At 30.9% G+C, this 15,000-nt stretch overlaps 11 protein-coding genes and 1 non-coding gene across 12 annotated transcripts in view, besides 1 other annotated feature; 3 read left to right on the top strand and 9 right to left on the bottom strand. All coding sequences in view use genetic code 11, as the record gives it.

The window, feature by feature from the left end:
* The window catches only part of ndhF (NADH dehydrogenase subunit 5), a 2,226-nt gene extending 1,971 nt beyond the window's left edge, over positions 1 to 255 (bottom strand). Inside the window, exon 1 of the mRNA in view lies at positions 1 to 255. This exon is cut by the window's left edge and continues 1,971 nt beyond it. Within this exon, the coding sequence (YP_009761085.1) occupies positions 1 to 255 (255 nt within the window).
* Positions 1 to 15,000: part of a sequence feature (small single copy region) that runs on past both edges of the window.
* On the top strand, positions 1,247 to 1,411 carry rpl32 (ribosomal protein L32). Its single transcript has one exon. It carries the CDS (start codon positions 1,247 to 1,249, stop codon positions 1,409 to 1,411), a length of 165 nt encoding a protein of 54 aa, YP_009761084.1.
* Positions 2,272 to 2,351, top strand: trnL-UAG. The gene has a single exon. It is a non-coding gene; the product is annotated as a tRNA-Leu (tRNA).
* On the top strand, positions 2,455 to 3,423 carry ccsA (cytochrome c biogenesis protein). The gene has a single exon. It carries the CDS (start codon positions 2,455 to 2,457, stop codon positions 3,421 to 3,423), a length of 969 nt encoding a protein of 322 aa, YP_009761083.1.
* ndhD (NADH dehydrogenase subunit 4) lies at positions 3,687 to 5,189 on the bottom strand. Its single transcript is given in 1 exon segment — positions 3,687 to 5,189. A coding segment is annotated over 1 exon segment (1,503 nt).
* On the bottom strand, positions 5,303 to 5,548 carry psaC (photosystem I subunit VII). The gene has a single exon. The coding sequence runs from the start codon at positions 5,546 to 5,548 to the stop codon at positions 5,303 to 5,305; it is 246 nt and encodes an 81-aa protein (YP_009761081.1).
* ndhE (NADH dehydrogenase subunit 4L) lies at positions 5,811 to 6,116 on the bottom strand. Its single transcript has one exon. It carries the CDS (start codon positions 6,114 to 6,116, stop codon positions 5,811 to 5,813), a length of 306 nt encoding a protein of 101 aa, YP_009761080.1.
* On the bottom strand, positions 6,352 to 6,882 carry ndhG (NADH dehydrogenase subunit 6). The gene has a single exon. The coding sequence runs from the start codon at positions 6,880 to 6,882 to the stop codon at positions 6,352 to 6,354; it is 531 nt and encodes a 176-aa protein (YP_009761079.1).
* ndhI (NADH dehydrogenase subunit I) lies at positions 7,268 to 7,768 on the bottom strand. Its single transcript has one exon. It carries the CDS (start codon positions 7,766 to 7,768, stop codon positions 7,268 to 7,270), a length of 501 nt encoding a protein of 166 aa, YP_009761078.1.
* Positions 7,847 to 10,006, bottom strand: ndhA (NADH dehydrogenase subunit 1). Its single transcript has 2 exons — positions 9,454 to 10,006; positions 7,847 to 8,385 (listed from the first exon to the last, which is right to left on the bottom strand). The coding sequence occupies exons 1-2, from the start codon at positions 10,004 to 10,006 to the stop codon at positions 7,847 to 7,849; spliced, it is 1,092 nt and encodes a 363-aa protein (YP_009761077.1).
* On the bottom strand, positions 10,008 to 11,189 carry ndhH (NADH dehydrogenase subunit 7). The gene has a single exon. The coding sequence runs from the start codon at positions 11,187 to 11,189 to the stop codon at positions 10,008 to 10,010; it is 1,182 nt and encodes a 393-aa protein (YP_009761076.1).
* On the bottom strand, positions 11,290 to 11,568 carry rps15 (ribosomal protein S15). The gene has a single exon. The coding sequence runs from the start codon at positions 11,566 to 11,568 to the stop codon at positions 11,290 to 11,292; it is 279 nt and encodes a 92-aa protein (YP_009761075.1).

The following is a 15,000-nucleotide window of genomic DNA, read 5'->3' as shown; positions in this document are numbered from 1 at the left end:
GAATTCTAAAGAAAAATCATTATTGATAATCCAAGACCATACATATTGATAGACAGAACTGCTATTTATTTGCTGAATAGACAGATTGATAGAAAAAATCATGACTATACTTAACAATAAAACACTCTGAAAAGCCCACATACGACGAAGACTCTTTGTTGCCGTCGGGAAAAGAAGAAGTCCTAGCCCTATTAACATAGGAACTGGAAGTGGAAGAAAAGGTATTATCCACGCATATTGATATGTCTGTTCCATAAAAAAAATTTTTATTCTTAATTAATTGTTTCCGATTCACCGGATCTTGCCTATTTCGAAAAAAGTGAATAAAAAATCAAGATATGCACTAACTTATTGAATCATTTTATATTAGTATTGATTCTGAGTCTTTTTAAAATCGTTCAAAAAAAAAAAAAAAAGAAGTTATAATTGGTCAACTTATATGCCCAAGTGACATATAAAAACGAATACTGATAATAGTAAAATAACAATAGAGCAAGGATCTAAATTTAAGCTAAAAAGAGTACTTTATCCTGATATGAATTATATGATTAACTAAGAGCATCGGTCTAATGAAAAAAAACCTTGATTTTAGTTAGTTTATTCCAACTCATTAACTAATTCATTATGGGATTGCTTTTCAATCAAAACAATTTATTAGTAAAGTTATTAGTAAAGTTTAGAAGATTATAGATCTAAAATGAACTTTTTTGATCGATAAAGAATAAAAAATGACTGAGATATTTTTTATGAAACCACGTATCCTTTAACAGATTTATTAATAGTCTCGTTCAAATTTTCAAATTGAAGGTTTATTGTTTTCTCAAGTTTGACTAAAAAAAGACTCAATTTTTCAGTCAAAAGTTTATAATCCTTTGAGGGATTTTATTCTATGTAAATAAAGTATAGAATGAGTAAAATAAGGGTCTTTTAGGTTCTTTATTGATTTTATTAAGTTTGATTTAGTAGATTATAAAGAGATAACTTTGAGAGATAAACAACGAGAACTAAAAGTTCCAAACCAAAATGTTTGGATTTACTAATAGCGTATGGAATCAAAATTTTGTTATTTTGAGTCATTTTTTATAAAATTTTCACCGATCTTTGACATATCTAAATCTAAATTTCTTTTTTATGAAAAGAATCTTATTTAGACAAAAAATAGATATAGATAATGAATAAGAAAAAAGAATTCGTTTTGAACAATAGATGTCTTTCACATCCAACTATAACAACGAGTAACTTTTAAATGGCAGTTCCAAAAAAACGTACTTCGATATCAAAAAAGCGTATTCGTAAAAATATTTGGAAAAGGAAAGGATATGGGGCGTCGTTAAAAGCTTTGTCATTAGGGAAATCTCTTTCTACCGGTAATTCAAAAAGTTTTTTTGTACGACAAACAAATAAGTCCTAAAATATAAGTCCTAAAATATCGGAATAATCAGAATGGATTTGACTAAAAAAAAAAAAAAAAAAAAAAAAGTCTCAGTAATTTGTTAATATCAAAGTTAATCTAAAATGAACAATTGGCAGTCCCTATTCTAATCAATATGAAATAGACCCTTCATTTTAGAAAAGAATTCTTCTGTTTTCGGAAAAAAGAAGAATCAAGAAAAAAATACAAAATTTTTTCTTTCTTTTTAGTATATTTTCACTCAAATTTTGGTGGTGGGGAGTCTTCTTTTCCCCATCGACCTTTACAATTACAAGAATGAAAAATTTTTCTGTTTTTCGGGAAGGCCAGATATAAGATTTTTAGTTCAAATTAATGACGTGTTGAAACTAATTCATTCCGTGTTAAAAATTTTTGAATAACTTTCTGACTTCTTAATTTATTTATTACTTAATTTATATTTATTTATTTCTTAATTTATTTATTATATGTTAATTTATTTACGATATGGATATGTAATGAGTTTTCTATATATCGATATCTCCAATTTTCAGTCCAATCAAAAAAAGAACTTAATTTGTGCACTATTTTGTACAAAAAATGTGTCAATTTGGAGTAATCTAAAATAGACATATTTTCAATTCATTGAAAATTTTTTTTTTTTTTTCAATTTATGAAATTAGATAAACCATAAAGAATGACAAAAAAAGTCAATAAAATTAAATAAAATGAAACTAATGAACCTTCAAATTGACTTTTGAACTCATTTTTTTATCATTTACTAATTGAATCTTTACTAAAAAAACTGATTTGGTTGAATTGACTTGTTCAATCTCGATCTCGACGATTGAATATAAATAGGCTATTATGAGTTCGAGCAAGCCGCTATGGTGAAATCGGTAGACACGCTGCTCTTAGGAAGCAGTGCTAGAGCATCTCGGTTCGAGTCCGAGTGGCGGCATGCCATCTTCTAAAAGATATCCAATAGATCCTATAATAAAAAAAAATTCCCATTTCTTTTTCTTAATTAATATAGGGGATCCCCCCCGCCCTTTTTCATTTTTATGATATTTTCAACTTTAGAGCATCTATTAACTCATATTTCTTTTTCTATTGTTTCAATTGTAATTACACTTCATTTGATAACCTTATTGGGCAATGAAATAATAAAACCATATGATTCATCAGAAAAGGGGATGATAGCTACTTTTTTATGCCTAACAGGATCATTAATCACTCGTTGGATTTATTCAGGCCATTTCCCCCTAAGTGATTTATATGAATCATTAATTTTTCTTTCATGGAGTTTCTCCCTTATTCATATAGTCCCTTATTTCAAAATAAGAAAAAATGATTTAACCACAATAACTGCCTCAAGTACTATTTTTACCCAAGGCTTTGCTACTTCGGGTCTTTTAAATGAAATACACAAACCCACAATATTAGTACCTGCTCTACAATCGGAATGGTTAATAATGCACGTAAGTATGATGATATTGAGCTATGCGGCTCTTCTTTGTGGATCATTATTATCAGTAGCACTTCTAGTCATTACATTTAGAAATCTTTTTTATAGTTCTAAAAGTAATAATTTATTAAAATTAAATGCATCATTTTCATTTGGTGAAATCCAATACAAGAATGAAAGAAACAATATTTTGAAAAAAACTTCTTTTTTTTCTGATAAGAATTATTACAAGGCCCATTTTCTTAAACAATTGGATTATTGGAGTTATCGTGTGATTAGCCTAGGATTTGTCTTTTTAACCATAGGTATTCTTTCAGGAGCAGTATGGGCTAATGAAGCATGGGGATCATATTGGAGTTGGGATCCAAAGGAAACTTGGGCCTTTATTACTTGGATCGTATTCGCAATTTATTTGCATACTCGAACAAATAAAAATTTGCAAGGAGCAAATTCCGCAGTTGTGGCAACTCTAGGCTTTCTTATAATTTGGATATGCTATTTTGGGGTCAATCTATTAGGAATAGGGTTACATAGTTATGGTTCATTTACGTTAACCTCTAGGTAAATTAAAGAAAAGTTATTACGAATACAAACAGAATGCAATACGGTGTATATAAAAAATCTTGTCTCAACCGGCGAGAACCATGTGAATCAAGTAGTATAGTGATTCACGCGGTTCTCACAAAGACCAAGCATATTAGGTCAAAATTGAAATTCATATTTTATTTTTACTTTATTTTAAATTTAAGAGAATAAAAATACTTCTTTTTTTTTCATTAGCCAATAAACTCGTAAAAAGGAGTTTTTTTATTTTTTTATTTAATAAAACTATCTATCAAAATAATTAGATAGAATACCTTCGACCTTGTCAACTGATAGTGAAAGAACAAAATCGGGGTACATACCAATGCCTATTACAGGTAGAAAAATGGAGATGGAAACAAATAACTCACGCGGTCCAGAATCAAAAACATAAGAGTTTGGAGTAGTAAATAACTTGTATCCATAGAACATTTGACGTGACATAGATAATAAATAAATAGGAGTTAATATCATTCCAATTGCCATTACAAAAGTGATGGCAATTTTGGGCATTAAAAGATATTTTTGGCTGGTAATTATTCCTAAAAAGACTATCACTTCTGCAACAAAACCACTCATACCCGGTAATGCAAGGGAAGCCATGGAAAAGCTACTGAACATTGTAAATATTTTTGGCATGGGGATAGCTACTCCACCCATTTCGTCGAGATAAGCAAGACGTATTCTATCATAACTCGTTCCTGCCAAGAAAAAAAGTGCAGCACCAATAAAGCCATGAGAGATTATTTGTAAAATAGCTCCGTTTAGTCCCGTATCGGTTATCGAAGCAATTCCTATAAGTATGAAACCCATATGAGATACGGAGGAATAGGCTATTCTTTTTTTTAAATTACGTTGGCCAGGAGATGTTGAAGCTGCATAGATTATTTGTACTGTGCCTACTATCATCAACCAAGGAGAAAATATAGAATGAGCGTGTGGTAATAATTCCATATTAATCCGAATCAATCCATACGCTCCCATTTTTAATAAAATTCCGGCTAGAAGCATACAAGTACTGTAATGCGCCTCTCCGTGGGTATCTGGTAACCATGTATGTAGGGGTAGAATCGGCAATTTGACAGCAAAAGCAATAAAAAATCCAATATAGAATATTATTTCCAAAGCCACAGGATACGACTGATTAACTGATGTTTCAAAATTTAATGTTGGTTCATTAGAACCATATAAACCGATACCCAAAACTCCCATTAAGAGAAAAATAGAACCCCCCGCCGTGTACAAAATAAATTTTGTGGCTGAGTAGAGACGTTTCTTTCCTCCCCACATGGATAGAAGTAGATAAACTGGAATTAATTCTAATTCCCACATGATGAAAAAAAGTAAAAGGTCCCGAGAAGAAAATGATCCTATTTGACCACTGTACATTGCTAACATCAAGAAATGGAATAATCGAGAATCCCGAGTAACAGGCCAGGCCGCTAAAGTAGCTAAAGTAGTGATAAATCCTGTTAATAAAACGGGTCCTATAGACAGCCCATCTATTCCTAATTTCCAACGGAAATCAAAAAAATTGATCCATTTATAGTCCTCTACTAGTTGTATTAATGGATCGTCCAATTGGAAATGATAACAGAATGCATAGGTTGTTAGAAGAAGTTCTAACATGCATATACATATAGCATACCACTTTATTACCCTATTTCCTTTATGGGGAAGAAAGAAAATTAAGGAACCTGCAAATATTGGTAAAACTACAATTATTGTTAACCAAGGAAATTTGTTCGTGGTAAAGACAAGATACACTTGGACCAGAAAAACCTGTGCTCAAAAATAGATTATTTTTGAGCACAGGTTTTTGCGGTAAAAAAATGGACTCAAGTAGGGGTTTCTGTAACGTATTAATAAGCTATACCCATGCTGCGGGTTGTTTCATACCATAAATAAACTCGAACACTCAAGAAATCTGTTGGGCAGGCGGATTCACATCTCTTACAACCGACACAATCCTCTGTTCTTGGAGCAGAAGCTATTTGTTTGGCTTTACATCCGTCCCAAGGGATCATTTCTAAAACATCCGTAGGACAGGCTCGAACACATTGAGTACACCCGATACATGTATCATAAATCTTTACTGAATGCGACATTGGATCTATCTATTTTTGAACGCGATAAAGTTTCAATCTAGTAAATTGATAAATGAATTATATATTTAAATACTAGTACTAGATGAATCGATGAGTTCCCCGTTTTTTTCTCTATTTCTGGATTGACAGTGCCAAAATACTTTGATTTCTTATCTTTGTGATAACATGATCATATCTTACATGGCAGACATGCTAATTGAAATTAATTTACTAATTGAAATTAATTTATGAAAATTATAATGTGATAATTTATATTATAATATTACTTATTCAATAAATTTGATTGATTTATACGAGTTGATTTTCTGTTACGATAAATTGATGAAACAATAGCGAGTCCAATAGCGGCTTCAGCAGCTGCAATAGCTATAACAAAAATAGAAAAAATGGATCCTTTTAGTTGACGACTATCAAAAAAATCAGAAAATGTTACAAAATTGAGATTAACCGCATTTAATATAAGTTCAAGACACATAAGAGCCCTAACCATATTTCGACTTGTAATCAATCCATATAGACCAACAGAAAATAAATAAGCACTCAAAAAAAGTACCTGTTCGAGCATCATTAACCAACTCCTTATAAATCTCGATTCATTTCAATATGAACAACAATTTAACCAATTGGATTGACTAGAATATAACGAGTAATGCAACAAAGTAATATATTGGGAATAGATTGAACTAATAAATAATTTCTATTTTATATACAAAGTCAAATAGAAATTTATATACAAAGTCAAATAGAAAAAAGGAAAGACATGTGATAGCTCATAACAAGGTTTTTCCAGTTATAAAGAGTTATTATTGACGAGCTACAGCAATTGCGCCGATTAACGCAACTAAAAGAATTATTGAAATAAATTCAAACGGAAGAAAAAAATCTGTTGATAAATGAATCCCAATTTGTTGACTATTACTTATCAGATCTTGCTCTACAATCTGGTTTGCTTTTGTAGTCCAAATAATCCCGTACCATGACGTATCTGGAATAGTAGTCATTAGTGAAACAAAAAGACTTGTACAGACCACGGAAGTTACTCCATCTCCCACGGTCCAAAGACGGAAATCTTTGGAATATTCTGAACCATTTATGAACATCACAGCAAAAATGATTAAAACATTTATGGCTCCTACGTAAATAAGGAGCTGCGCAGCAGCTACAAAATGGGAATTCGATAGAATATATAATAACGATATACAAACAAAAACAAATCCCAATGAAAAGGCAGAATAAATGGGATTGGCAAGTAATACTACTCCCAGACCCCCTAATATAAGACCTAATCCCAGAAAGGCTAAAAGAAAATCATGTATTAGTCCAGGTAAATCCATTATATATAAGAGATAAATAAATCAAAATCTTGCATAACTTTATTGACCCGGTCAGGAAAAAAGAAGTAACTCCACTTTTTTTCTATTTTATAACTTTTTTTCTATTTTATAATAGTTCTTAATTATTCAATTTGAAAAATTCCATTTTCATGGATATGGATTGATGTAGATGTAGTTATTGGCCAAATCTCTCGAAGGAGTAATTTGAATCTATATATTTTCAAATCATCAATTTTCAAATCATCAATATAGACTATAGAAAAGAAATATATTTTTCATATTAATATAAATTACTCGCCGCCTAATCCTAATCAATATAATTATGAATATAATTGTAGTTATTCACCAAACAAAAACCTTCATTCTTTTAGATCAAAATGAGTTCTTAAGTTTTTATTTCAGGCAAATTTAAAATTGTTCGAATGGTGTAATCGTCAATTATTGACATTGGTAACCGACCCAAAGCAATTTGATTATAATTCAATTCGTGACGATCATAAGTAGAAAGTTCATATTCTTCAGTCATTGATAAACAATTTGTTGGACAATACTCAACGCAATTACCACAAAAAATACATATTCCGAAATCAATACTGTAATTAAGTAATCTTTTCTTTCTAATATCAGTTTCCAATTTCCAATCAACAACGGGCAGATCTATAGGACATACACGAACACATACTTCACAAGCAATGCATTTATCAAATTCAAAGTGGATTCGGCCGCGGAAACGCTCGGATGTGATCAATTTTTCGTAGGGGTATTGAATAGTTACAGGTAAACGATTCGCGTGCGATAAGGTAATCATGAAACCTTGACCAATATACCTTGCGGCTCGTACTGTTTGTTGGCCATAATTCATGAACTCAGTTACCATAGGAAACATATCGTGAATATCTATAAAAAATAAGATACTTGTTTCTTTCTCTTGTTTGAGACAAGTCGTGAATATCGAAGTCTTTTTTTACAGTGAAAGAAGTTGGAAAGAAGTTGTTAATAATAGATTACCTAGAGAAATAGGTAAAAGAAATTTCCATCCAAGATTTAATAATTGATCCATTCTCAGCCGCGGTAGAGTCCATCTTGTTGCGATAGGAATGAACAAGAACAAATAAGTTTTAGCTAATGTAATAAAGATACCAATTATTGTTCCAAAAATTCTACCCCTTTTAGTAATATCAAAAAGATCAGGAACATATATGTACGGAATAGAAAGATTCCAACCCCCCAAGTAAAGAACTGTTACAAATAATGAAGAAACTAGTAGATTTAAATATGAAGCAACATAAAATAAACCAAATTTGATACCGGAATATTCGGTTTGATAACCTGCTACTAATTCTTCTTCTGCTTCTGGTAAATCAAAGGGTAATCGTTCACACTCGGCTAGGGAAGAAATTAGAAAAACTAGAAACCCTATAGGTTGACGCCACAAATTCCATCCCCAAAAACCATATTTTGACTGCGCTTCAACTATATCAACTGTACTTGAACTGTTAGATAATCATAGTAGATGATAACATCACTGTTCCCATCCCTATTGCAAAACCGTACATGAGATTTTCATCTCATACGGCTCCTCAAAGTCACAAATAAATCCAAGGACCCATCCATTATTCTTTTTCTTGATATGTTTGTAGGATAGATAGATATAAAATGAAATCCATTGTAGGGTCCCCATTAGACACTGGAATTCTGTCTGCTATATATATATTGCTTCTGAATTCATCTTATCTTTTAATAATTTAAATTCTTCTTTGTTGAGTAATAACTTAATCCTTGAATAAAATGTTTCTTGTAACAATATAAATAGATATAGATATTTCAACCTAACGTTTTCAATTACGAAATCCAATTATCCAATTAGACGTTGGATTAGTTCGCGAATCATGACAAGAATTATATCTCTATATAGAGAAAGAAAAAAATCTATTTTTTCTAGTGCAATTTCATTCAGTCTTTCTATTTCTTTTTTTTTTTTTTTTCGTTCCTATTCTCCTTTCTCAAAAACAGGGGACCTTAAACAAAGTTAAAGGATTACTTCGTTCTTGATAGTTATTTACTTAATCGGTGAATAGAAGTATACTCTGGATCGGAATCTGGGAAGTACTCCTTGATCATTTCTACCAATTTAAAGCCCCTAATTCTTTTTATACACAGAAATACACTTACATAATCTCTATTACGAATCCTTTGTGTACCTTAGTGTTCCTAGCTATCCACTCATTTTTATCAATCTACTTTCGGGTAATACATATGGTAATAGATAGTAAAAACCTCAGAAAGTTGATCTTTTGAACCCGCTTCAAGTCATGATGACTAATCAATCAATCTTGGGGTAAAAAGTCTCTAATACTTATATTAACTTTTCTTAACTTTTGTACATAGGAAATGAGATTCAATCTTTTACTGCAAATTTATAAGCCGTTTCTTTCACTCATATAACTATCTGGTTTCCTTCATCAACCCCCGAATAATGAATAAAAAAACGAAAAGATATATTCAACTCATGACACTTCCTTCCTAGAAAGAAAAGAAATAGCGGGAAATTTATGTCTTAACGAATCACACGTAGAGATATTGATAACACACATAGAGTTAATGGTATTTCATAACTAATTGATTGAGCAGCAGCCCGTAGACCACCTAAAAAAGAATATTTATTATTTGAGCCATATCCTGACATAAGAAGGCCGACAGGAGCAATACTTGAAATAGCAATCCATAAAAAAACACCAATACTGAGATCGGCTAGAACAAGGTGATAACCAAAAGGAATTACTAAATAACTTAATAAAATTGATATGACTGCTATAGATGGTCCAATACTAAATAAACGAGTATCTCCTCTAGATGGAAGAAGATTCTCTTTGAAAAGTAATTTGGTACCATCTGCTAGAGCTTGAAGAATTCCCAAAGGTCCCGCGTATTCAGGACCAATACGTTGTTGTATACCTGCGGATATCTCTCTCTCTAACCAAACAATTACTAGTACACCTATTGTAATTCCTAATACAGGAGTAAAAATAGGGATAAGCACCCATATGATCCCATAGACCTCTTTTAAGGATTCCAATCTAGAAAAAGAATTGATAGCTTGTAATTCTGTTGTATCAATTATCATTTTAACGATCAACTTCTCCCATAATGATATCTATACTACCTAGTATCGTCATAATATCAGCCAATTTCATTCTTTTAACTAACTGAGGAAGAATTTGCAAATTAATAAACCCCGGCGGTCGAATTTTATATCGCCAAGGAAAAACACCCTTATCTCCTATCAGAAAAATTCCCAATTCTCCCTTTGGTGCTTCGATTCTCGCATAAAGTTCTTGCTTCGACAATTCAAAAGTCGGAGAAGGTTTTTTACTAATGAATCGATAGTCAAACTCATTCCATACAGTATCTTTTACTCTATCAAAACGGCGGATTTCTAAATTTTCATAGGGCCCTCCCGGAATTCCTTCTAGGGCCTGTTGAATAATTTTGATGGATTCTGTCATTTCACTGATTCGTACTAAATAACGAGCTAATGAATCCCCCTCTTTTTGCCATTGGACTTCCCAATCAAATTCATCGTAACACTCATAATGATCAACTTTACGAAGATCCCATTTTATTCCGGAAGCTCGTAGCATTGGTCCCGACAAACCCCAATTGATTGCTTCCTCTCCACCAATAATGCCCACTCCCTCAACCCGTTCTAAAAAAATGGGATTCCGTGTAATAAGCTTTTGATATTCAGCAATTCCTGTTAAAAAATAATCGCAAAAATCCAAACATTTATCTATCCAGCCATGAGGTAAATCAGCAGCGACTCCACCAATACGAAAAAAATTGTGCATCATTCGCATACCGGTGGCAGCTTCGAATAGGTCATATATCAATTCTCTTTCGCGAAAAATATAGAAGAAAGGAGTCTGTGCCCCAATATCTGCCATAAAAGGGCCAAGCCATAACAAATGCGAAGCTATACGACTTAACTCCAACATAATGACTCTGATATAACTGGCCCTTTTAGGGACTTTAATATTGCCTAATTGCTCTGGCGCATTTACAGTTATTGCTTCTGTGAACATAGTAGCTAAATAATCCCAACGTGTTACATAAGGCAAATATTGTATAATTGTTCGATTTTCCGCAATTTTTTCCATACCTCTGTGTAAATAACCCAATATTGGTTCACAGTCAATAACATCTTCACCATCTAGAGTAACAATGAGTCGAAGAACACCATGCATTGATGGGTGGTGAGGTCCCATATTTACTATCATGAGGTCTTTTCTTGTAGATGGTACAGTCATAGGTTTTTCCTGATTCATTCTTCCATGAATTGCTGAAAGCGAAAAGAAGTTCATCAAACTTTAAGCGAAGAATTCAAATGAACTCTTCAATTTCTTCAAATTAACGACTTTTTCTCTCTCGAATATCCAACCGCCCTATTAATTCTTTATAACGCGCTCTATTTTGTTTTGACAAATAAGCCAGCAACCGTTGACGTTTTCCCAAAATTTTCCGCAGACCTCTCTGAGATAAATAGTCTTTTTTGTGCAATTCCAAATGTGAAGTAAGTCTCCGTATCTTATTGGTGAAACTTACTACTTGAAATTCAACAGATCCTCTGTTTTCTTTGTTTTCTTCTTGTTCTTTCAAAAGAATTGAAATAAATGAATTTTTTACCATAAAATAATTTGATACTCCCCTTTTTGCAGATATTGATTTTATTGATCAGTAATAATAATGTCATAAATTTTCATGTAGTATACACAACAATCATAATTTCTTTATATTCATTTTATCAATTAACATTAACCTATTTTTGAGTTCATTTGCCTAGTGATACAAAAAGACGATACCAAATAGTTTATCTTTTTATTTATTTATAGCTTGAATTGATACGCCATTTCCTTATTATTTATCCTAATAGGACAGTACATGTGTGCATCGGGTTACTTGCATATAACATGGATATTTACAGATCACGGACAGCAGAAAAAATGAAAAAAGATGATTGATAGAACAACAGAATATATAGGAAACTCAAAATTTTCTATTATGGATACATATATATCCTTAACATACTAAAGCGGCTCCCATTATTGGTGTCAAACCAATAGCGATTCATACAAGCTAAATCCTCTAATCGATAATTAGGCCAAAAAAAGAACTTTAATTTAATTAATTCATTTTTTTTTATGTCAAAATTTTCACTTTCATCCAAAAATTGACTCCAGTTTTTTATCTTGTTCTCCTTGCAAAATAATTGATTTCTATGCACATTATTTTGATTCTTTAAATTGAAAGAAATTAGAATTCTCAATTCTCTACGACGTCTAGACGATAAAATTTTTTCAGGAACAAGCAAATTAGAATTCTTTTTGTCTCTATTTAGAGTTTTTCTTTTATGTCTTGGAATGGATTCATCAAAATGATTCTTAGCAACATTTTGGGGGTTTCGGTATCTTTGATTACTTTGGTGCTTACTTTTATGAACCAATGAAATACCTATGATTTGATACATAAAAAACTGTCCATCATTTTTTACAGATAGACGGGCAGGTTCCATAATCAAAATTCCCTTTTTCGTTAATTGTGTAAGATTTAAACGTCTCCTCATTATATCCAGATTCATTTCTTTCCTTTGAATATAGGATATAGTAATATTTCTTACATTTATGAGGCTAACCAGGAGACCGTATATCTGGATATTATTCATCATTTTTTGATTCAATTGATTCAAACGTCCAGTCCATCTTAATTGCAAAGGAAAATCTCCTTTAAATAATATGTTTAGTTTTTCAATTGATTCTAAAAAAGATTCTTCAATATTGTTTTGATTCTTTAATTCAAAATATTGTTTTGAATTGGATGGGCTAAAATTTAAAAAATCCTCACCCTCCTCTTGCCTTCCCTTTCTATTTTGATTTTCACTAAAATTTGGATTTCTATTCAAATTAAAAAGAAGTAAGTTGCTTGGGATAAACCAAGGTTTCTCTTTATATTTATGATAAAGTATCACAAGCTCTGGAAAGAAAAAAATTTTCGGATTTGATATGAGGCGATTTAAGATTAATAATTTTTCATTCATTCCCATCCAATCAAAAAAGACCTTTTTGTAATTGATTTCGGAATTTGAATCGATCGGAAGATAAAAAAGACCATTATTATGAATTTTATCCCCTATTTTGTTTTGGTCCTTATTAGGTTCAACCTGAATATTTTTATTCAATTTCCAACCCAAATATTTTCTATCTTTATTTTTTTCCATATATATATAATTGCTTTTTCCTAGATAATTCTTGATAGGAATATTTTTGAGTATGTTAACAATTTTTTCTTTCTTTCTGGTGGAATTTTCTTGCTTCTTATTTGTTTCTAATGATGATCTATAAATATAGGCCTTCTTTTTAGTTTCAGAATCAATATATTTATATGATAAACGATCATATCTATAGTTTTTTTGAAAATTCTCTTCTTTATTTGGTAATAAATAGACTTTCGAGTTTTTTTTTTTTTTGTAATCAAATAATGGGTCTTTTTCATAGGAATACCATTTGTTTAGATCCTTATTTTGAGACGTCTGGCATTTCTTTTTTCCATTTCGCCCTTTTTGTGGGACTAATCTAGACCATGTAATCTGAGATAAATCGTATTGATAATGACCTCTTAACCAGTTTTTCCAGGGATTCATTCCATAATTTGGAAGTTGATTATGTGTTACTTCGGAATCAAATATTCCTTGTCTTCCAAAAAAATCCTTTATTTCATTCTTAAGAAAAAAAGACGGTCCATTATACTGAAGAATAGATCTGAACTTATTGAAGTGAATAACCTGGGTTTGTGATAATTTGAAAAATACATATTTTTGTGACAAGTAAGATAAATCAAAAAAAATATGTGACTTCCCCTTACTATTTCTAAGATTATCAAAAGCCTTTTTTATATTGATAGTCGAAATAAAGTCCATTTTATTTTTTTTTTTTTTCTTTTCTTGATTTGTTTCGTTATTGTCAATGTATTTCTTAATAATTTTTTTTGTTGATTCCATAAAAAGTTGTAGAGCGATTCTGCGCATATTAATGATACATAGAAAGATATCTATGTATATCTTTTCAAAGAAAAATTGAATTAATAATTCAATATTTTTTATTTTGAATATTTTCCAAATTTTTGGCGGTGATTTTCCATTATTCTTTTTTTTTTTTTTCGTTATTTCTATTTGATTTATGATTGTGTTTCTTTTATCAATTCTATGTTTCATTTCTTCTTCTGCCTGTGAATAATTTGTGAAACCTGTAGATCGATTTTGACTAAGTGATTCATGAATTATCGGATTGCTTATTATAAAATCCTTTTCTATTTCAGTTTCATTTGATTTGTATATTTCTCGCGGTATAAATAATGGAATTTTCTTTCCTTTTAAAAGTTCTTTTAGTATTTGTTTTACAAATACTAATGCTTTTTCTTCTTTTTTTTTTATTTTTTTTAAAGCTCTTCGAACTCTAAAATTAAATTTTCTTATTTTGACTTTATAGTCTATATCTTTCAAAATTGGTTCAAAAAAGGAAGGTGTTTTTCGCGGAGGACCAAAAGGATATTCCGTTTCCATTCCAAAAACTGTTAAAAAACAAGAATCAAAATCATCTTGTTGCTTTTGATCTCTATCAGAGAGTCGTAGCTTAGATTTGTGCCAAGGTTTCAAACGAAAAGGATATAGGATTTTGATTTGAAAACCTTCGCTGAACCAATTTTTAGGAAATTCTGTTTTGGAAAATTGAAGACCATTATAGCTACACTTTAGATAAATTTCTCTATTCCAATCTTGGAAATCCTCGTACCATTCCGGAGATTGTCTCAATAAAATACGGCCGATATTCTTAGCTATTATTAATAAGGGTAATTTAATATATCTTCTAAAAATTGATTGAGCTAGTAACAGAACACTTCTTGATTTTTGTGCATATGGAATGTTCTCCCAGAATTCTATTGCGTCTTCCTGGTCGTTTTTTTTTATTTGGAATTGTTGATTTAAAATCTCGAATTCTGACTTTTTGCCCGACCAATCTCTAATAAAAAAAAAAAGTTTCATTAGGTCAGATATAGGAAAAGGAAAAT

Source organism: Bidens hawaiensis, chloroplast (assembly GCF_021521415.1).
Source record: "Bidens hawaiensis chloroplast, complete genome".
Classification (NCBI taxonomy): Eukaryota; Viridiplantae; Streptophyta; class Magnoliopsida; order Asterales; family Asteraceae; genus Bidens; species Bidens hawaiensis.
This window is presented reverse-complemented; position numbering and strand designations above follow the sequence as displayed.